At 39.6% G+C, this 22634-nt stretch overlaps 4 protein-coding genes across 4 annotated transcripts in view; 2 read left to right on the top strand and 2 right to left on the bottom strand.

Moving 5' to 3' along the window:
• Positions 1-628, top strand: part of mrpl51 (mitochondrial ribosomal protein L51) — a 3337-nt gene extending 2709 nt beyond the window's left edge. The window contains exon 4 of the mRNA XM_005731909.2: positions 235-628. Within this exon, the coding sequence (XP_005731966.1) occupies positions 235-431 (197 nt within the window). The 3' untranslated portion in view covers positions 432-628. The remainder of the gene's footprint in view (positions 1-234) is intronic.
• Positions 629-2046: 1418 nt separating this feature from the next.
• On the top strand, positions 2047-7173 carry LOC102198887 (synaptobrevin). The gene is made up of 5 exons (XM_005731910.2): positions 2047-2899; positions 3919-4066; positions 4273-4431; positions 4841-4892; positions 5262-7173. Coding segments are annotated over exons 1-5 (378 nt in total). The 5' UTR covers positions 2047-2897; the 3' UTR covers positions 5279-7173.
• Positions 7174-8400: 1227 nt separating this feature from the next.
• Positions 8401-14618, bottom strand: tapbpl (TAP binding protein like). Its single transcript, XM_005731908.1, has 8 exons — positions 14282-14618; positions 13772-13981; positions 13414-13683; positions 13121-13321; positions 11813-11980; positions 11626-11729; positions 11000-11225; positions 8401-10546 (listed from the first exon to the last, which is right to left on the bottom strand). The coding sequence occupies exons 1-8, from the start codon at positions 14343-14345 to the stop codon at positions 10479-10481; spliced, it is 1311 nt and encodes a 436-aa protein (XP_005731965.1). The 5' UTR covers positions 14346-14618; the 3' UTR covers positions 8401-10478.
• A 4189-nt stretch (positions 14619-18807) lies between these two features.
• Positions 18808-22634, bottom strand: part of LOC102198049 (complement C1r subcomponent-like) — a 12601-nt gene continuing 8774 nt past the window's right edge. Inside the window, exons 13-18 of the mRNA XM_013910526.1 lie at positions 22305-22395; positions 20783-20896; positions 20545-20692; positions 19729-19934; positions 19422-19636; positions 18808-19226 (exon numbers count right to left, since the gene is read on the bottom strand). Of these exons, the coding sequence (XP_013765980.1) occupies positions 18860-19226; positions 19422-19636; positions 19729-19934; positions 20545-20692; positions 20783-20896; positions 22305-22395 (1141 nt within the window). The 3' untranslated portion in view covers positions 18808-18859. The remainder of the gene's footprint in view (positions 19227-19421; positions 19637-19728; positions 19935-20544; positions 20693-20782; positions 20897-22304; positions 22396-22634) is intronic.

The following is a 22634-nucleotide window of genomic DNA, read 5'->3' as shown; positions in this document are numbered from 1 at the left end:
ACACACACACACAGTCTTACAGTATTCTCAACATCCGCACAGTAAATTGGCAGGAGATGGTGTGATAAGATAAGCTGGGTATGAGCGTAGGTGAACAAATCTATGATGAGCCGACATTTAATCTGATATGGTGCCTTGCTTTGCTTTTCATTTGACCAGTTTTGCCTCTCCCACGGCACACTTTTTTTTTTCTTTCACATAAACTGTCTCTCTCTCTTCGTGCTCTTTCTACAGGGGACTTTAAAGCTCATCCTAAAGACCTAATTGTTGCCCCCTGCTGGCTGAAAGCTTTCAAAGGTAATGAACTGCAGCGGTCAATTAGAAAAAAGAAGATGGTGGGAGACAGAATGATGACTCAGGACAGGCACAACTTGGAAAAGAGGATACGCTTCCTCTATAGACGCTTCAACCGCACTGGCAAACATCGCTAATGCTGAACAAAGTGCAGAGCAGCCAAGAAGGACTGTGTCAGTCTGTTGGTGTGATTTCATGCTGTCACTGTGCTCTGTTTCCATTTTTCTAGGTTATTGTGTGTTTCAGACTGAATGTGCATTATTCATTTCTTATCAGTAACTGATTCAAAATAAATGCTACTAAAACCTGAAAATAAATTATAAATGGACTGGAATTTGTGGCTTTTTATTCCTCGAGACCCAACGAACATTCAGATAAAGCTGAACTAGTCAGTCTGTAATTAAAAATGATATCATGGGATTACTTCGTGAAAATAGGCTCTAGTGCAAAAGTCAGAAAAAGCTTAGGATGAAATGACCTGTTGAAGTAACTGATAAATTCAGACGTTTAATACAAAAATCATTTGGAGGGTTTCTTGAGTTAGTTTGAGGTGTGAGAAACTTTCAGAGCTTTAACTTTTATCAAGTGAAGTGAGTAATAGTTTCACCTTGTAAAGGACCTTGAATGACTGTAGTCTTTGTGCTGTGTGAATACATTTGCCTCGCCTGTTGATCATCTCGTTATCGCAGTAAGCTGGTGGGTAAGTTTGGGTCCTGATTGTACTATGATGTTACTTTGGCATGTGCGATCGAAGGTATTACATTGTTAGAAACCAAGCTTGTACCCAAGGTCCTCTACAATAGAAGTGTTAGTGTGCTCTGCAAACTTGCTCCCCCAAGCTAATCCAATACAGGTTTCACAGAAGCCAAAGGACAGCCTCAGAGTTTCTGTGGGGTTGGTGTTTTTTTTTGTTTGTTTGTTTTTTAGGATCAAAATATTAGGCAGATGGTTTTAATGTTATGTCTGAAACAATGGAAATGCCTAAACATAATGATCTACCATTTCAAGCCTAATGGGACTCCATTGTCTGAGAAGAGTTTCAGTGAGACAGTGGACTCTGCATGCAGCAATTTTCTCCTACTCCAGAGCACTGCTGAGCTCGCTCATTGGTGTTCTACCATAAGAAGGCTTTTTCCCACACTCCAGTTCACTCCCAGGGTGTTTGATAGGGTGGAGGTGGAGGCTCAGTGCAGGTGAAGTTCCTCATGTGGGCACTTGTGTTAAAACAGGGAAAGCACTTCCCCAGTGTGCAAAAAAACATCTGTCTCCATAGTGTCATGGGACAAAAAGCAAATGTATTTGCGAAACACATTACTTCTTAATTTTTCTCCATATACGTCATCAAATTTTGAATAAACTCTTCAAAGCTGTTCTTGCAGCTCAGACAAATGCAAGTTATTGTAAGGAACCTTGAAAAGCTAAATGTGACATCCTAAACAAGACCTTTTGGACATACTGCTTAACTGTAATTTTCTTTTTAACATCTGAAGAGCGTCACATTCTAATATGTTTCACTTCATTGCTCTACTGACCTTTTTTATTTCCCGTGAGGCTTTTTCTAACTCCGCTCACTTTAATATGCATAAGATTTGATTCAAAATATAAGCATAGTAGAGGTAGGCTCAGATGTAGGACTCCATTAGTTTTCAAACGAAAGCCGTTGCAAAGGGAAATGGGATACAGGATCAGAAAGAGGAGGGAGCTGGGAGAATCCCAGGCTAGGGACGAAACAGTCGAGTCAACACTCTGTAGGCATTCACGGTACCGCAGTGTCGTCCCGCCGCCCTATCCGACACAGAGCTGCAGTACTGCAAAGTGTGAGGGGAGAGAGAGGAGGGGAGGGGGTGCCGCACTGTCGTTACGAGTCCAAGTGGTGAAGGCAGGAGCAGAGACGCATTATTGCAGTTGCCCACAGAGCCACTTTGCACGGACAAAACTCGCGTACCTCGCATACAGCGCGCAGTGAGAGAGAGAGTGAAGGAGGCAATCAGAGACAACAGATTTCCCGTGACTGCACTTTCCCCCTTTATTGTTGTTATTATTATTATTTTATTTCAATCGCAGGTATTCTGTCAGTAGCTTTCAGAAGAGGCAACTCAACAACCAGCCAATCAGTGCTGCGTCTCAGGATCTAGGAGGGGAGCATCACTTGGAGGAGCCGGATGCAGCTCTGCAAGAATACAAACATCCGTGGATTTCTTTTGCATGGATTATAATTTGGAAGTACTTCCTTCCTGAGCTGGCATCGCTCCTTTTTCATTCCCTGCCCACTAATCTGGTCACACAGTGAATTATCACCCGACCTGTATACGTGTCTCAGTATTGCAGTACTTTTGGTGACGGCTTGCAGTATAAAAGCATCGCTAGAAGATCGGCTCCACTGCGCCAAGAGCCTCCGCCTCAGTTTACTGTCAGTGCGCCACTTCAGTCTGTTTACTAATTAAGCATCTGGACTTTCCTTTGCACACGTGCCTCCGCTTTTTCGTCTCTTCTGTCTTTTTGGGGTTTTTTTCTCTCTCGCTTTGTACTTCAGACCCTCCTGCCTCACAGCCAGTCACCCCTCCTCCGCTGCCCGTGAGTCAGTTCAAACAGCTGCATAGAAGATGTGAGTATTAATGCGGCTTTTCCATTGCGCTCTTAAAAAAATGAAAAGAAAAGAAAAAAAAACAACAAAATCAGATATCTAATATGTGGTGGCGGAAGAACCCACATTGAAACGTGTTCATTTCTTTATTTTCTTCCACTGGCGGTCCGAAGTGAGATGATTTACTTTCAGCTTGAAGGGTTTTTGCTGACGCAAGCGAAAAATATTCCAACACTGCTTCGCTGAATTATGTATTCAGAGGTTGACTTCTGTCTCATACAAAGCCCGAGACGGGGCTGAATGAGTTGTTTTGGATGGTTTTGTGTCAGATTTAATAGAAAGCAGCGTGTTTTGTGGTGCTGGATGAGTTAGAAGGTTTTTGTAGGACTTGGGGGTCATCATCTGTTTAATGCTGTAAAACGTGAATTTTTAAAGGAAACTGGGTTATCAGTAGCTTCCTTAATGCAGAATTTCTCTTAAAAATATTGTAAATTTTCATCCTGCAGGAGTTAGTTTATCATATATTAAACTGGCAGCTGCCTCTGCAGAGGTTTTTTGCTCAGGTTTAATTCTCCTTCCTCTCCCCTCCTGCTGGATTAACCGTTTCCTCAGTTCTGCCTCACCTTTTCTTTTCACTTCCACCCATCTCTCTGTAATCCATCATGAGCAACATCTGCCTTCTCTTTTTCTTCCTCCCCAAAATGTTCTCTCTCTTTACTCATCCACCGCCATCCTGTGGCCTACATAGCTTTTTTTAAAACCTCTCCCCCACTCTCTCTTATGCGCCCCTTTCTCACTGACCCATTAGTTCATCATTTCTTGCTAACATCTCTGCCTACGTTTGCTATTTGCAGGTTCCCTTCCTGCAAATTACACTCTTGACTCTTTCAAGCCTTTTTTAGACAGGGCATTTTTCCTTCTCAGCATATTTCAAGTTTCTTTTCAGATTTTTATAAAAATCTATCCATTGTTGAATGTGAAATGTTCTGACTTCATCCAATTCTTTCTCTCACAAAACTCTCATTGTTGTGCTTGGTCAGGTCTGCCCCAGATGCTGCCCCACCAGCTGGAGCTCCTGGAGCTCCAGGTGCCCCTGGCGCAGATGGAGCCCCAGCTGGCGCACCTCCTGGCCCTCCCAATACCAGCAGCAACCGCAGGCTACAACAGACTCAGGCCCAAGTGGAAGAGGTGAGCTGTTCTGAGCTTCTGGGTCAGAATGCATTCTGTGTAGAAAGTCACTGATGTAAAATATGCATGAGCAACAAACTGCAGAAGAATTACCACTTACGAAAACAACATTCCCATCTATTTTCCTCCTTTACTACACCCCCCCCCCCCCCCCCCCCCCCCCAAAAAAAAAAAAATGCTCTCTCATCCTTCCTGGATTGGTCTAGGTGGTGGATATCATGCGGGTAAATGTGGACAAGGTTTTGGAAAGGGACCAGAAGCTTTCAGAGCTGGATGACAGAGCGGACGCTCTCCAAGCTGGAGCCTCCCAGTTTGAAAGCTGCGCAGCCAAGCTAAAAAACAAGTACTGGTGGAAGAACTGCAAGGTGGGCGCATTACTGTGGCTCCTTTACACAGATTGGTAAAACAGAGAGAAGCCTATGGTATCATCTGACTTAGAATGAACAAATTCCTATTAGTATGTGTTCTGGCATGCAGAGAGAATAGAGGACAACATAGGAATTTGTTAATGAGCTGCTGTAGAGCACTGAAGTGATACCTCAGGGGAAATGGGAGAAAGGCATCTGCTATTATGGAGTTTTCACTCTAAACACTGAGGGGATTGTATAACTAAGCCACAACAAACACAAAGAGCCTTTTAAGTGTCATAATTGTTTTGTTTTGTGGTTCAGATTGGTTTCTATTCTGTTTGAACATAGTGAAACCCTAAAAACACAGCTTCGTGTATTCTTCTGTAAAAGGATGAAGTCTAAAATTTTCATCTCTTTTTTTCAGATGATGATCATGATGGGTATCATTGGAGTTATTGTGGTTGGAATCATATTCTGTAAGTAGTTTCATTGTGACACCGATGCAAAAATTTCCACAATTAACTGATTACTTTCAAAATGTAGATAATCATCATGCGTCGACTTCCCACTCAGCATGGCTATTTCCACTTGCACACGTGAGAAATGTAGAAATCACTAATACATCAGTGTTAGAACTGATACTGATGGGGTTTTTTATTAATGTAAAAAAAACCCCATCAATATTATACATATAAGACAACACCAGCATAATATTATTTCGTCTTTAACAACCCCACATTCCTGCATAAGGAGAGGTCAGTGTGTCCTCTGCCCGTTTAGTTTTAATGACGTGTTGCCAGACCCATTAAACTAATTACTTCTTTCCCTCTCTCTTTAATTCACAGTATACTTCTTCCACTGAGCTCAGCTCATCAGTACAGATGAATATGGACTTGAGGATAATATGAGAGGGGAGAGGCAAAAAAAGAAACCCAAGCGCTGCTCCTCAATTTTGTCAGTCCTCTCCTTCCTCTCTTCACACAGTCTTCCATCAAACCATCTTGCACTTAAACATTACATTAGTGTTTATAGATGTCTCTGCTCTCTTCGTCCTCTTTCCCTCCCTTTCCTTGCTGCTTTCTTCCACTGTTTTGACTTGAACTCTTGCTCACTCTCCGCTGCCTCTGCACCTCATGTATTATTGAAGGACACAGCAGGCAGAGTCAAAAGAGGAAGGAAGGAAGAAAAGGAAAGAAGGTAGAGGGAGAACACGTGGGGCTAAGCACGCTGGTGGGGGGTGTACAGAAGAGTCTTTCTACACCGAGTACGCCAAAGCTTATTCATATGACGTTTTTTTGAGAGTTCAACATTTGTAAATTGATACTGACATGCATAACTAACACACATCTTCTGTCTGCTACTTCCACAGTTGCTACTTACTAACACAAGGTCATGTTAGATTAAGATTATGCTAGTTTCTGTTGTTTGTGCTTGTGTGTATCTGTGATCCAAAGCATTGTAGCTAAAAGCTTTCTTCCACTTTTACCTGGTAGGCTTTGATTGGTATTTTTTCCCTTTCCTGTCTAACTTTCACTCACTTAAGTCTTTTTTTTCTGCAACCTCCAGTGATAACAAGAAAAGAGAAATGCAAAATAGGGAAAGAGACTGTGTGAGAGTTTAGGAAAGGAGGAAGTGATTCAGGGAAAGGTAGTAGGAGTATTGCAACACATTTCTACTGCATAAATAGGTAAAAATTTAAATCCGGACTGAAAAAGCAGAATGTTTATACCACAGGCATAGAGGTGGCATTTTAGTAATAATATGCACAGCAATTAAGTCACACGAGCAGGCACTTACAGACAATCTAACGAATACATGAACTAACTGCTTCAGTCCAGAGGAAGGCCTCTTAATTCTGATTTGCAGAGAGTCCCAGCCATAGACAGATGAATGTGTAGCGCCACATTTCAAACAGGTACAGACACATAGTTATTTTGAGAGTTGTGCTGTCAAAGTGTTTAATTGTTGTTTAAGTTGTCCAGAAAGCAGGAAAAGAGGAAAGAGGATATGATTTTGGAAACCCTGAGCCACCTGGTCGTCCCACCGTCACTGCTGACTCACATAAAAGCACCCATCTGTCATCGACAGTATGATAACGGCCAGTGTGAAGCTTTTGTTTCTAACCTGCATGGCAAACGGTGTCCGTAGTTTTGCCTTCTTGTGTAACCTGTGTATCTGCCATTTCTGAACCTTACTGCCGACTGTACATTTTTTTTCTTAGTGGTTTAAAGGACCTATGTACAATGTCTTTCTGATCTGATAATTACTGCTTATGCAATGCAACAATGCTCAAGAGTTTGCCAACATTTTGTTAAGATCACTTGTGTTGGACAGTAAAATAATATCCAGAGACTGCAAACAAACTGCTACTGTAGTTAAAAATGAAAACTTAGTATTATTCGTGTTGTATGAGTAGAACTATAGTACACATCTGTCAGTTTACGCTCCTGAAAACAGGTTTATAAATTCTTTCAAGTTTTTTGAGGGGCTGTAGGATATGAAGTTTATTTTCCTTACTTTGGACTGATATTCAGGGTTGATAAAACGCAAAGGGCATTTATGCATAATTGTAGCGGTTAGCCGAAATTATCTAATGATACTGTGCAGTAATATTATTAGATAGTTAACATGGTTCATGAGAAGATGTTTTGTGATTTACAACTTGGAACTACTGGAAGAGATGCAACTGGATTTAGGAGAACAAATGCATGTTTACCACTTTTTGCTGATGCCAATAAAGAAATCATGAAGTGACTACATACTGACTTTGATTGTATCCTTTGGTTGTGTTATAGCATCTAAAAAACTAAAAGAATATAATGAAAAGTTTTTTCCTCAACAAAATCAAAATTTTCATAATTTAATTTCTTTATATATTTGACATTAATTGTAATATTCTAAGCCTTTATTGTTTTACTTTTGTTGTTTAGGTCTCAAAAATCAGAAATCCACTTTCACAAATTATTAGAGTATTTCATTTAGAGTTTGAGTAAATTATTAGTCACACAGTATACGGTAAATAATATGCATCTTTTGCTCTAGTTCAATACACACAACCACAATCATGGGGAAGATTGCTGGCGTGATTGTTGTCCAGATGATGATCATGAGCAGCCTCTGTACGGAGGGCAAGCCACAAGATGTCACTGCTGAAAAGGCTGGCTGTTCACACAGTGCTGTAAAGAAGCATCTTTATAGAAAATTGACTGCAAGGGAAAATTGTGGCAAAAGCGACAGAGGTGACTCCACGTTTGAGAGGATTGTTAAGAAAGGTTGGTTCAAAAACCTGCAAGAGCTTCACAAGGAGTGGATGGAGGTCTCTGTCACCACACAGATGTCTTTAGGAAATGAGTTCCAATATCAAAAGTGTCCTTTTGGTCTTCTGGTAAAAAGAGAAGAAATGGACTGTTGCTCCGAAGTCCTCTTGTCAGATGAAAGTCAATTTTCCAGTTCTTTAACACTTGCCTCACAGGATCTGGGTTCGAGTCCACTGTCTGACCAGGGATCTTCTGCGTGGAGTTTGCATGTTCTCTCTCTGTTTATGAGGATTCTCCCACGTGGCTTCCTCCCACAGTCCAAAGACATGTAATTATTGGGGTTAGGTTAATTTGGTGAGTATAAATTGTCCATAGGTGTGAGTGTAAATGGCTGCCTGTCTTTCCGTGCTAGCCCTGTCCAGGCTGTACCCAACAACTATGGTAGCTGAATAGGCTCCAGCCTCCCTGCGATTCTGACAAGGATGAACAGAAGAGAATAGACATGCCTTTTCTCTTTTCCAATGGGACTTTGCAACTGCTCGCAGTACCAAAACTACTACAAAATGGTTTGTTGACCAACCTGCCTGACCTGAACCCCACCGAAAATCTTTGGAGTATTGTTAAGTTGAAGATAAACACCTGAGCCAAATATACAGACAAGCCACGTCCACATCAATGCAGTCATTCGTGGTAAAGGATATGAGTGTTTAGCATTTTGAATTACATTATGAAAAGCATGAAGCTTCTCATGATGTTGTATTTTTTTAATGACTTCAATCAGTTCCACAATGTACAAAGATTGATCAATGGAAATTCCTTAACCATTGTCACAGTATCACATAATCCTTCTATATTACAGGTACAATAAAATAAAATAAAATCATACAAAAACTGAAGGGAGGATAAAACAAATATATAGTACCAAAAATAAGAAGTATAACAAAAACCTTCTCAAATTCCCACTTTAAGTATAATAATCTACATTTATTGGGTCTATGTACCATCTTTCACTGAAGTTACACACCAAGTCACACATTCAAACTAAGGCTTGTATGGTAGCATCACTCCATCCTCCTTAAATGTCACAAGGAGCATCAGGATCTCCACTAGAATATAAAACAAAGTTCTGCCAGGCTTCTAAATTATTGAATGTACAGTAAATTCAGCAGGTAAGTGGGATTTAAGAGGCTGTGATTGTTTAAATAGTCATACCAATTTTTCAGTAGAGACACAGAAAAAAAACCCTTTCCCACTTTATATTGATCAAAAAAAAAGAAGTCTAAATAAGCCCCAAATACTCAAAGCATAATTTTACATTCAAGGAAAAACAAATTTATGTTCATTTAAGGTGCTTTCAATATTGTTGCTCTTTTAAAAAAAATAATTTCTGGGCCTTTGTGGGCTCCTGGGAAAAAACATAAAGTAAATAGTTTACAAAAATATTACAGAGACCATGTCTCAGGTAATAAATACTCATAGTGCAATTGCGCTATTAGCTGCTTTCAAATACAAATCGTGTGGACCTTTCATGTCTGCAGAAGATGAAAACGCCTACTGCCCCTACACACCATTATTTTCTACCTGCAAACAACAGGCCCCCTGACAACAACCATACTGAAAGCTGTGAAGGGAATAATTCCATGTAAGGGAGTTTGCTACTGTATAATTGCAGTGTTATCGTATATGAATAAAATTTGTACTGTTGGTGAATAACATAGTTTGGGATGTGATCTGTGGGTTTTAATGCAATTTAGCATATTGCAAGCTTCAAACTTGCATAGTGCAAAAATAGGTTGGTATTAAAAATAATAAACAAAAAATGTATCATGTATAGAAATATAGAAATTTCACAGCTATGTCATAAATAGATCGGTTACCATATGCATAGCTTTCACCCCCCCAAAAAGTTTTTTGTACGGAGCAAAATTTTTTTCCCAAATGTTTACAAATGATATATAAATTAAACGTAAATTAAGATTTACAAATGTGCACAATGATTAAATTTTTCACTACTTGGGTGCTCGATCCACACATAAATAAACAGAACAGCTCATTACACTGGACTAGGAAATATACATAGATGCCATATAGTAACCTAGATTGTTATCCATATCAACTTAAGCATATATAATCAAAATATACAAGAAATTGTCAGCATATATTCACTTCAGAGGACGAGCCATAGAGATGTCTCTCCACCCTACATAATCCATAGTAACTAAAACAAGCACACATATGAATCCACTGGAACCCCAGATGTACCAGTTGTTTTCTCTAGCACTTGAACACAACTTACTATGGAACTATGTGAACATCACAATGTGAAGTCTCAAACCCTCACTGTGCATATCAGAGGATTCATGCATGCATATTTAAAGATCTGTACGTGAGAATATAAAGAATGTTACAGGAAACGTTCTAAAAGTACAAATTATCAAATTTATAAAGTCGAAGTGTAAAATTTGTGTAAAAATCCTGACTGTTTATTCAGGTTTGATATATCCATTTGTAAATTAGTTTTCCATGTGTTCCAATTCCTCTGTATTTGTGTGTGGATTAGAGCATGTGAGTCTTCAAAACTTACAAATCATTGTACACATTTATAAATTTTAGTATACACCTGTTGATCACATATTACACATTTGTAAACCTCCTGAGACTAATTTTATTCTATACTTTTGTTTTTCAGTTTCTAGAAAGCTGGAAGAGTTGAACAAACCAGTGGAATACCTAAAAAAATAACTTAAACACTAAAATGACACCAAGAAACGTTCTAGTCTCCAGTCACGATGATGTAAGTGAAATTTATCCCATGACCTGATAGAAGAAAAGTACAGTGATGATCAGGAAGCCCAGTATCCACCAATAGGAATCTGCGGAGACACACAAAGGTTTTGTGGATAAGGTTAACATCAGACATAAATACAATCACCCTCATAATAGAAAAAAAATGTTTACACTGTTTCTGAAATAAATTGTCATGTTGAATTCATCCGCAAAGTCAACCAAAGTGTTGTGCATCAAGGGTGCTAAAAGTGATCTGTAAATTGTTACATTTGTAACACGTCAAGGCCCCAAATGCCAACTGAAAATGTGGAAAACACCTGGTTTAACTACAACTGCCAGTTTCTATATGATTGAACCAAAACTTCCACTGTAGGATTTTGTTAGCTCAGGACCAAACCAGAGTTGTTTTCTATAGAAAAATATAAAAATAGCAATGTCAGACTTGTCATCTATTTATATTCCACTCTCAGCAAGATAATGAAAACCCTTTGATAATGGTAAAAAAATTTTTTTAAAAAGTGTTAAATAGATATACATACTAGGCTCAGGAGGTTCCACCACCACACTAACAAAGAGCGGTTCTTCTAGAGCTGTGTGGGAGACCTTGCAGATGATTTTGGTTCCTGGGACGGTGGTGGGAGGCACAGCTATGTGAGAGGACAGGGTGAACGTTCCATCACCGTGCTGCCGATGACTGGACAGGGAGCCCTGATCTATAAAGAGCTGTGGCTCTGTGTCCGTAGGAGAGAGGGAAAACCACTCAATCTAAAAAACAGAAAAGAGCAGAGAATTATGACCTGTCATTCAATTAAATGTAGCCTTAGGAGCTAGTGCAATTCAAAAGGACACAAATGAATAAATATGGAAGATAACTTATTATTAAAACAGCAAATAAAGACACTTTTGATTAACAAGATGAAGAGCATTGGTACGTTTAAAAATATCTACACTTTCAGGCGTCCTTAGAGAGACTTTGAGAGAGAGGCTGGTTTAAGGCCTGCAATAACTGCTCTATTAAATTCCTCTATTTCATTTTGATTGAGAAAAAAATCTCCTTTCATAAACTTGATAATATATTAAAGTTACTAATAAGATTGGTGTTTAAAAGGATGGTGTTACAAAACAGTAATGGGTAACAGTTACATCTCAAAACACAGTTACTGACGTGAGAATCCAGTGGGTAGTATTTACTGCTGTGACAACTTAATTTCTGGGACGAACTTGACTTTAAAACCAACTTCTCCACTGAGAGGGAAACATCTGGAGGTTCTATGGGGGAAAAGTAAGAGAGAAGAATTAACAGAATATCAAAGAAAACAGCGGCTGAGGATTAAGATCAGAGTGAAACTTACGAATAATGCGAAGTTGAATGACCTGCTGGGAGTGGAAAGGACCAAGACTGACTGTACAGATGTAGGTCCCCTCATCTCCAACCTTCAGCGTGGTCAGAGTCAAAGACGCGTTACCCTCACCAACAACCTGGGCAGCATTTATGCTTGAGCCGGCCCTCTCACCATCCACTAAACAGACAGAATAATAATTGTTTGATGCTTCTTCAGTTCGTGCTCTTCACATCATCTCCACATGTGTGCTTTAATGGCATCTGCCTGTCTGTCAGTAATTCAGCAAGACTAAACTACTGAGCAGAATTTCATGAATACACAGAGGTGAATTGTGGGTAAAGGATGAAGATATTTAATTTCTAAATGACCTCCTTTAAAACTATAAGATAAATGTATTTTTAAAGGGGGCATGTAAAAGGCATGTAAAAACTTTATGTAATTAAAATCCAAATCTAGTTATATGTACACTGACACTGGAGCTGGTGCAGGACTGAGATCACCCACTGTCACTGTGATTTCATATGTTTTAACAGTTCTTCTGAGGTCCTGAATTATTTATAAAATAACAAACTTGTACACCTATTTAAAATCTATTTATTCAAATACAACTACAAGCAGCAATGTGGGGTACAAAAAGTGTGAAGGTGAAATTATCTTCATTTTACAGGTGGCAATAGTAGTAAGACAGATGCATTTTGTTTTTTCAGTGGTTTTTTGTTTTGTTTTGTTTTTTGTTTGTTTGCTTGTAATCTTTAAATACATCCATAAAGTTTGGTTCCAATACCATAAAAATCTTTTCATATGACCTCACTTCCTGTTTGCTAGCTTCTCCACGGATGAATATTTTTTAAAATCTCAAATAACTTTTGAGTTAACTTTCTGATAACTTTTTGTGGCAACTTTACACAAAGATAGTAAAAATGCTAAGATGCTAAAGGTCATCTTTGGTGACAACAGGCCTGAAATAAAAGTCAAAAATTGACATTATAGTCTCCTTTCCACTTGTCTCAATACCATTATCTAAACAATTAATAAAAATCAGACATTTGGTTCAAAACTTACATACATAAAGAAACCCATGCATGGCTAGAAACTCACTGGAAACATTCAGAAGACTGTCACTAAAATGATCCTCCTAAGATCACTAGAAACAATCATTCAAAGCCCTTTTTTTAACATATATTTGTAAAGTGGGATGCCACTATTGAACTATCACCATCCTGAGTACCATCAGTCTTAAAGCCATTAAAATAAACAGTGTAGGTTCTCATTGCCAAACCCTGCAGATACACCTGCTATAACACCTACAATGCTCACCTATCGTGCTGCCTTCTGTATCATCCAGCGCCCTCTTCATTTCAAGCACCTTCCTGCCTTTACCTCTGTGCTGCAGACGCCACTCAATGCCCACTTCCTGTGCTAATGGCGTGTCCTGCTGCTTGAAGCCACAGTTGAGGAGAACATCACTTCTCAGAGGGGCAGACACAGACTTTATGTGGGTGAACACCACAAATATCACTGAGGGGTAGAAAACATTTGAGGATGATGTGTAATCTAAGAAAACCATATAAAGCTCCGTATAAAATGTGATATTAAACTATGGATCTCACAGTCGGTAAGCAGAGTTCCTGACTGGCTGAGAGGAAGAGCCAGCTTGCTTTGCATCAGGGTTGACTCGTCTTTATCCACCTTCAAGGTCTCCAGAATCAGCGCAGTGCTGAAGTCAACCTCATCCACACTGAGGGACACCATGAAAAAGACCCGATCTGAGTTTTCCTCGAATCCCCGAGGAGAGTAACTACTTAATTCGCACATCACTTCCTGCTCATTGCAGTCTGCATGGAGCAGCACGTTTGCATTGGGGATCTCAGGAGATGATACTGTTACAAAGAATAAGAGAAGAAGTTCATCACAGAGTCCTGCTTACATTAGAGGAAACTTTGCGCAAAGAGGTGGCAAGGGAAAAACCTTTGGCCTCAAACAGGAGGAGGTCTGGATCAGGGATGGAGGGAGGAACAAACGGAGTGAGTTCTTCGAGTGATTCGTCCGGGCCCACAGCAACATCTCGTAAAATAAGAGTGGCTGGAGTCCGAGTGAAGTGACCGCCTCCCATTCCACCAAGTCCAGCTCCCTCCTCCACCAGAGTGCAGGTGAGTACCACATCTGCAACTCCATCAGCTGAAGAAACAAGAAGAAGAACAGTTCTTAAAAATCTTAGTGCACCAGCATTTAAGATAGAACCACTGTCTGGACTAATAGAGAGAAAAGATCAGAGAGCTCAGGTGTTTCGGTATATTGAGCCCTTCTATTATTCTGCTGCCATTGTAACCTAAACACTGTTAATTAGAGGTTCAGAAAATACCCAGTTTTCTCAGAGCTCTTCGGTTATCAGCAAATACTTCTGTTAAAAGCTTTAATGTCGAGCTCACAGTCACGTCTCTACAGCCAGTGCTTAATCAATGAGATTTATGCTCTTACCATAAACGCACGTCATGAGGTATCCAGTTAAAATGACTTTAATAACCATCATCATCCCCACCATAGTGCAAGTGTTCCCAGTTTTTTTGTAAATTTAAATTAGAAGGATATCAAATAACTGCTGAGTGCACCACAGCACTTTCACTTTTGATTTCAACAACTACCACCGCATTATTCAGGAGTTTACTGCCTAGAGTTGTTTATATCCGTTCTTCGCTCCATCGATGGCGTTCATCATACGTGCTGGACTTTAAATTTAACGCAATCTAAAAGTAAACAATAAAGGTAGTTCAAGAGTCTGTGCAGCTGTTTCTTTGTCAGGAGCATGCGCACTGCAGCAGTGGGTGGAATGAAAGTGAAAGCGAACAAGTAGCATCGCCCAATGACAGAACAGAGGTCCGTCATCAGTCAATGCGGAAACAAGCACACACGCTCATTTTAACGTAAATCGACAACATAAATAAAATATATGGATGAATGAATTAATAATTAAATAAATAAATCTTCTTTTGTCTGTTTGATTTTAGGGTTACCAAAGTGGATCATGGATAGGGACAGGGATATACTGGACATCCATGCTTTGTCCAGTCCACACAAGCATGTCTCCAAACCGTTCAACCAGAGGTGTCTCCACTGTGTCCCTCTGATGTGTCTGATTTCTTATAGACCCTAATGAAGACTTAGATTCTAAATGTATTGGTCTGTTTTGTTTGCTGAATTTCTCCAAGAATAAATTGTTACAGGATTTTATCCTGGGCTCTGTGTTGGCCCTGCGACAGCATGGTGACCTGTCCAGGGTGCACCCTGCTTCTAACCTTATGGTACTGCAGCTCGGATAGGCTCCAGTGTTGCTCAAGTTCAGATAGTTATAGACACAATGTGCCCCCTATGTTTTGCTCCTAAGCAAAATGATTAAATTCCTGCATGTCTCCTGCTTCACCACTGAGAAATGCACATACTCCAGTTTGCTTGTTTGAATCTGCCTGTTATCCATGTTTACAATGCAAAAGCAAAACACCAAAGCCTGAAACAAAAGTACAGTGGGATGCAAAAGTTTGGGCAACCTTGTTAATAGTCATTATTTTCTTGTATAAATTGTTGGTTGTTACAATAAAAAAAAAAGTCAGTTAAATATATCATATAGGAGACACACACTGTGATATTTGAGAAATGAAAAGAAGTTTATTGGATTTACAGAAAGTGTGCAATAATTGTTTAAGCAAAATCATGCAGGTGCATAAATTTGGGCACTGTTGTCATTTTAGTGATTCCAAAACCTTTAGAACTAATTATTGGAACTCAGATTGGCTTGGTAAGCTCAGTGACCCCTGACCTACATACACAGGTGAATCCAATAATGAGAAAGAGTATTTAAGGGGGTCAATTGTAAGTTTCCCTCCTCTTTTAATTTTCTCTGAAGAGTAGCAACATGGGGGTCTCAAAACAACTCTCAAATGACCTGAAGACAAAGACTGTTCACCATCATGGTTTGGGGGAAGGATACAGAAAGCTGTCTCAGAGATTTAAGCTGTCTGTTTCCACAGTTAGGAACATATTGAGAAAATGAAAGACTACAGGCTCAGTTCAAGTTAAGGCTCGAAGTGGCAGACCAAGAAAAATCTGGGATAGACAGAAGCGACGGATGGTGAGAACAGTCAGAGTCAACCCACAGACCAGCACCAAAGACCTACAACATCCTCTTGCAGCAGATGGAGTCACTGTGCATCGTTCAACCATTTGGCGCACTTTACACAAGGAGATGTTGTATGCAAGAGTGAAGCCTTTTCTCTGCCCACAGCACAAACAGAGCCGCTTGAGGTTTGCTAAAGCACATTGGACAAGCCAGCTTCATTCTGGAATAAGGTGCTGTGGACTGATGAAACTAAAATTGAGTTATTTGGGCATAAGAAGGGGTGTTATGCATGGAGGAAAAAGAACACAGCATTCCAAGAAAAACACCTGCTGCCTACAGTAAAATATGTGGTCATCAAGACAGCGACCCAAAACACTGCTCAAAATCCACTAAGGCATTCATGCGGAGAAAAAAGTACAACGTTCTGGAACGGCCATCTCAGCCCAGACCTGAATATTATTGAAAATCTGTGGTGTGTGTTAAAGAGCGCTGTCCATGCTCGGAAGCCATCAAACCTGAATGAACTAGAGATGTTTTGTAAAGAGGAATGGTCCAAAAAACCTTCAACCACAATCCAGACTCTCATTGGAACCTACAGGAAGCGTTTAGAGGCTGTAATTTCTTCAAAAGGCAGCTCTACTTCATATTGATTTCATTTCTTTTTTTGTGGTGCTCAAATTTATGCACCTGCCTGATTTTGTTTAAACAATTATTGCACACTTTCTGTAAATCCAATAAACTTCATTTCACTTCTCAAATATCACGGTGTGTGTCTCCTATATGATATATTTAACTGACATTTTTTATTGTAACAACCAACGATTTATACAGGAAAATAACGACTATTAACAAGGTTGCCCAAACTTTTGCATCCCACTGTATAACTGAGACTTATGGAAAATTCAAAACATCTACAAGTATTTCATGTTGAAGCCGAGTGAGATCTATAGGTTGGCACTCGAGTGGAGAAAAGCATAAATTGGCGAATGTGTTCACAAGAATCAGCATCTTCTGCTGGCAAGCATATGGACATAATCATAATGAATGAGGTGAATATGATCAAGTGTAGAGGTTTGATCAAGGTGATGGCATTGCTGTAGTGTGACCAGAAACATAGGGGAGACCTGGTGGGTTCTGATATTATTAGATCACATGAAAATCTGCAAATCAACACCATAAGAGGAAGGGGGGAAGTATTCAATAAGCAAATATCAAATAACACATGCAATTGAATATTTACCTGTTAAATTTGATACAGGTTGCCCGTTACAACATAACTATTTGAAGTCATAATTAACTGGTCTTGCAACTATGCTTGCTCTCCTGGCTCCATTTATACTCATGATATACTCTTACACTTAATGGATTTTGCTGTCTGACAACAGACTGAAGACTTAAATGTGTGATTAAATGCCTTTATGCTAACAACAGATTGTTACCTGGTATGCACTCAACCCACCAGCTGACAATCCCAGCAGCCCAGTGTCTCTGTCACCCTGGCACGAGTCCTTCCCACCTTCAGGGAGTTCAGCACAAAAACATGTTATTTGTTAATTCTGGTATTTCATGTGTCTCCTTGTGGAAATACACATGCTCATTATTGAAAGACCAAAGCCCGAAACCAGCGTGAAAACAAAAATACAGCAGTGACTTCCTGTAAATCTTTTCCACAAAATTAGTGGAATTTATACATGTTGTTACTTAGGGGAGAAGAACAAATTCAAAAATTTATGAGGAAAATGTTTACTCCTTTTAGATAAATATGATACTTTAAAAAAATCTAATGTATTTATTTGCCTCTCATTTCAGTTATGTGTGTAGCACCCTCCTCTGGCAAACATGTGGGCATTACACATGAGATTATGAGATCTACTTTTGCACTCTGATCAAGTCAGTACCATTGCTGTAGTCTGTACTGCTGGAGTAGTTGTACTCAGGGTGAAAATAGACTGAGCTGCTTACTGAAGAGAGTGCTGAAATGTTCTGATATCATTAAGTTACATAAAAATCTGAAACCAGCAGATACAGAGGTCCCATTGCTTTTGCAGGATGAGAGGATAAGGTTGAGAATATTGGGGAGACTGGATTTGTCCGTGCATGACAGGCTCAATTTGCTCGCCTTGTTCAATTTTAACAGCTTCATGTCTAGAACATTGGTTGTGGACTGAGCATAATGATAAAAAAAAACACACCATATAACAAAAAGCTCTAAAATCTTGATAGGCTTTGTGAGCTAAATTGGAAATTCACAAAAGAAAAAGAAAAACAGCCCATGTCTGTAAAGCTCTGGCATTGATTGAACTTCCAGAAGAGATGTCTCAGACTGGAATGAACCATGACTGTCACACAGAAGATGATTAGCTGTATTTAGCACTGGAATTTGAACTGGACTTTTTGTCTTCATGCTTCTTCTTTTTTTCTTGGTTTGCTTTGGTAAAAACAAGTAGAAACATGATCTGTACGGGAGAAAAAATGCCAATAATGCCTCAAACATGGTTGTACATAAAAGCCGAAAGAATTTAAGTTCGTATCAAGTACAAACCTGTAGAGAATGAGCCGAAGGAAAAGCACATGGAAAGAGAGCAGGCCTTCTTTGTTAGAGTGGGATGAAATGACTGATGATGTGTTTATCATTTTCAAAGTGGGAGGATTTGATTAATCTTAGACACAAGAAAAAAACACATGCAGATCTGCATAAACTATCTTTATTCAAACACAGTAAAATACAGGCGTTACAGGGATTTAAAGACTATGCACCGACTTTCAGACAGTATTTTGTGGTTGTTTCCAGAAAGCGGAAAATCAAAAACTGAGCTTTTAGTGAAATATAGATTAAAAATTCTCAAATCAAACTCCACAGCAGAGCGAAAATAGTATAATATTTATTGTCCAAATGTTTTTCCTCATCGTGTATTTACACCGTGTTGTTCTGAATTACTGTAACTTTAGTTCTCCTGCATGGTCTTCTTGATCCAGTTCAGGTAATTAGCGACTCTGGTATAGACTCCATATGTGCCCTTTCCTCCACACTCAACCCCCCAGCTGACAATCCCAGCAGCCCATTGTCGCCCATCTTTAGTCAGAGTGAAGGGGCCCCCAGCGTCACCCTGGCATGAGTCCTTCCCACCTTCAGGGAGTCCAGCACAAAACATGTTATTTGTTAAGTCTGGTATGTTGTTATTTCTTCTCCTTGCCGAAGTGACTGAATCCCTGCATGTCTGCTGGTCCACCACTGGGAGATAAACATACTTCAGTTGATTTGTTAGAATGCGACGATTATTCTCGTTTGTAACACCAAAGCCAGACACCAGCCTGAAAGAATACAAAACACATTCATTGTGGGCTCAGTAAAATTCTTACTAATCCAGAACCTTAAAGATAATAGCTTATCAAAATAAAGTGGTTAACAAACAATGAGAGCACTTAAAAGTAACATCAAATTTTATACAGTGTAGATGACATTAAAGAGACTTCAAAATCATTTTGACACAATAGCAGTTTGTTTACCCCATCACACCAGTATCATATGTGGCTCCTGGTTCTGGCAAACACACTGGCATTACAGATGAGTTGAATGTGAGTGTGTCTTCCAGTTTGATCAGGGCAATGTCATTGTTGTACTCTACATAGTTGGGGTTGTTGTACTCAGGGTGAACATGGATTGAGGCAGCAAACAGAGGAGATTTCTCGAGGGCTTTTACCTCATTAAGTCCCATGAAAATCTGCAAGTCATTATCATAAAAGGAAACATTTACCAAGGGAATCCCAATCAGACAGAGATCATACAAAGTAATGCTCACAGTCAACTACTTACCCGTACAGATTCATTTGATACCACCACTCCCCTATTTACTACATAATGAGCTGCTGTCATAATCCACCGGTCTCCAATCACCATGCCTCCTCCCCTGTTTCCACTTACACTCAGTAGCACTTGCCAGGGGATTGTATTATCTGGAGCGTTCTGGCCTCCAAAGATCCTCTGATACACATTGATGTGATTTGTTGGCTGACCACAAACTGGATAAGATGAACAGAACTCAGGTGTAAGCAAAGGCTTCATGCTTTCATTTTGAAGTCCTAAATTTGTTATTAGAGTATTTTATTTTGACAGCACATCAGTACCTGCTATGCAGGTTGGGAGAGGGAGTTGCCACTGCCCGTCGCTTTGACACATGGCTGAGAATGTCTTAATCTCTTGTTGTCCCTGAAAATATATGACTGTTACACACATTTTCTAATTGACAAATTCACCAAAGAAAAAACCTAAAGAAAAATGAAGAAAGATCTGCTTCTGTTGCTCAAACACAGACACATGCAGATAGCAAAAAAAACCTCTATAAATATCCTGTGAGGGAAAAGAGGCTGTTAATAAAGTTCACTGATGCACACTGTAGTAAACAATGAAATGTCATATTACCATCATCAACTTGTATTCTTGGTCACAAGTGACATGGATCGAGTCTCCACTAAAGTATTCATTTAAATCAGGAGTGATGCTGCCTTTTGTCACACTCCCTGGGTGTGGACATTTCACCTCTGTAAAGAACGCAGCAACCAAACATGAATGAACAGCATGAGAAAAATAGTTTTAAACTGCTAACGTGGAAATGTCACCTCTCCTCCTCACCATGTGTGCTATATTGCAGGCTCCAGCCGTTGCTCAGACCTTCCTCCTCAGTGTGGTAGTCCAGCCTGACTGTACTTGAGTTCGTAACTATCAGACCAGGACTCTTTGTTCCACAAAATTTCATAGCTAATCTGCCTGGAATGGTCACCTATGAGGGGAGAGATAGTGGAAGGCTGCATACAGACCAGAGGAGCATGGTTTGTAACTTTTAATCCCTGTGGGTACCGCGAGTCGTTACCTGTAAAAAGTGACCTTGGCAGCTTGAACCATGCTGATTATCTTTATTATCAATGTGAAAATTGTCTCTGAAGTTGAGCGTCACGATGAATCTGGGCTCCACAGAGATGATGTACTTGCAGGAGAGAAAAGGGGGTGAGGGTTTAGGATACCCTGGACTGGACAGATGTCCTTCATGCTTGTCAAAAACACACCCACCACAGGACACTGGGCAAGAACCAAAGGTCAGTATAATAATAACAGTAAGAGAATCAGTAATCAGCATACCACCTCAACCATATTCTAGCGACTGAGCTTCATATGACAAGTATTAATGTACTAAAAGGCCTCATTTCTTGTATTCGACACTTACACAGACATGTGCGCTGGTCTAAATGAAGCTTGTAACCACTGTGGCAGGAGCAGCGGTAGGACCCAGCAGTGTTGATACAGATTTGAGAGCAAAGTGGACCTGAATCCAGTCCTGGGTCTGTTTTGGAACACTCGTCTATGTCTATTTAAAGAATATTTACTGTGTTAAACTTTTCCTGAAGCTGTTGATGAAATAGTACATTAATGGGAGTTGGAAAATTTCAGGAAAACTGTACCTATTGCCTTATACGTGGCAGAAAAACCAGTATGTTGTTGATGCTCTGGTGTAGAGTCACTTGTTTGGAATACGAGAGTCAGTTTGTTGCCTGGAGAAAGGATCGTCTCGTCACCATGGTGATCAGTAGAGTTTCCCTGGCCACAAAACCTTCCCAAAACCTTTTCATCGTAGAAAAACTGGAAAATTAAGTCAAAACTCATGTTAACAAACTGCTTTTGTAAAACACGTACGCAAACATTTATTAAAAATATAAATTAACTTCCAGTCAAACTGAATGAAAGAATACACTAAAATTGAAAACTGCAATATAAAAAGTTTTGTGTCTTGTTTGAAATATTTTTAAAATTCAGATCTAATCAAAGCTCTGACTGTGAGAGAGTCTTGACTGCAGCCTGCAGAAACTTTAATATCCAGATGTGTTAAAGACAGCTGGATCTGGTAACCCCTGGGAACCCAGAGGTCCCATTGCTTTTCCAGGTGGGGAGGATAAGGTCGCGGATATTGGGGAGACTGGATTTGTCCGTGCATTTCAGGCTCAGTGGTGGACAGCTGCTGGCACTCACTCACTGAAAACCACAGAAACCTGGAAAAGCAAATAAACAGAGCGCTGGAGCTGAGTCAGTCGTCCAAAGTTGATGCAAACAGAACAAGAGCAAATAAAGTGACACAACCGCTGATTTTCACTTTAATTTTAACATCAACTTTCTTCAATCACCAAGCTGATTTCTTCTACATTACTAACAATTTGTTCAACGTCTTCAACTTTAACAGCTATATGTCTAGAACATTGGTTGTAGATGAAGCATAATGATTAAAAAACATATAACAAAAAGCTCTGCAATACTGATGGGCTCCATGAGCTTAATGAGAAATTCACCGAAATAAAAGATTCTTTAATACAACAAACAAATTAAAAAATCTTCATCACACTCACCAAATGATGCAGTGGGTCCAGCCCATGTTTGTAAAGCTCTGGTGTCGATTGAACTTCCAGAAGAGATGTCTCAGACTGGAATGAACGATGACTGTCACACAGAAGATGATTAGCTGTATTTAACACTGGAATTTGAACTGGACTTTTTGTCTTGAAGCTTTTTTATCTTTGTTTGTTTTGGCAAAAACAAGTAGAAACATGATCTGTACGGGAGAAAAAATGCCAGTAATGTCTCGAATATTGTTGCACATAAAAACCAAAAGAATTTAAGTTCGTATTAAGTACAAACCTGTAGAGAATGAGCCGAAGGAAAAGCACATGGAAAGAGAG

Source organism: Pundamilia nyererei, unplaced genomic scaffold (assembly GCF_000239375.1).
Source record: "Pundamilia nyererei isolate P.nyererei 1_Seehausen unplaced genomic scaffold, PunNye1.0 scaffold00045, whole genome shotgun sequence".
In the NCBI taxonomy this organism is placed as follows: Eukaryota; Metazoa; Chordata; class Actinopteri; order Cichliformes; family Cichlidae; genus Pundamilia; species Pundamilia nyererei.
The sequence above is the reverse complement of the archived record's forward strand: the minus strand, read 5'-3'. Positions and strand labels throughout refer to the sequence as shown.

Bases quoted from the DNA above. Each gene is read 5' to 3' on its own strand.
- tapbpl (XM_005731908.1), bottom strand. From the start codon at position 14,345: ATGGTGGGGATGATGATGGTTATTAAAGTCATTTTAACTGGATACCTC. The intron at 13,684-13,771 runs GTTTTTCCCTTG...TCTTTGTAACAG, and splicing joins CCTCCTGTTTGAGGCCAAAG to TATCATCTCCTGAGATCCCC. The intron at 13,322-13,413 runs GTGAGATCCATA...TCTACCCCTCAG, and splicing joins AGGAACTCTGCTTACCGACT to TGATATTTGTGGTGTTCACC.
- LOC102198887 (XM_005731910.2), top strand. The intron at 4,067-4,272 runs GTGAGCTGTTCT...GGATTGGTCTAG, and splicing joins CTCAGGCCCAAGTGGAAGAG to GTGGTGGATATCATGCGGGT. The intron at 4,432-4,840 runs GTGGGCGCATTA...TCTTTTTTTCAG, and splicing joins ACTGGTGGAAGAACTGCAAG to ATGATGATCATGATGGGTAT.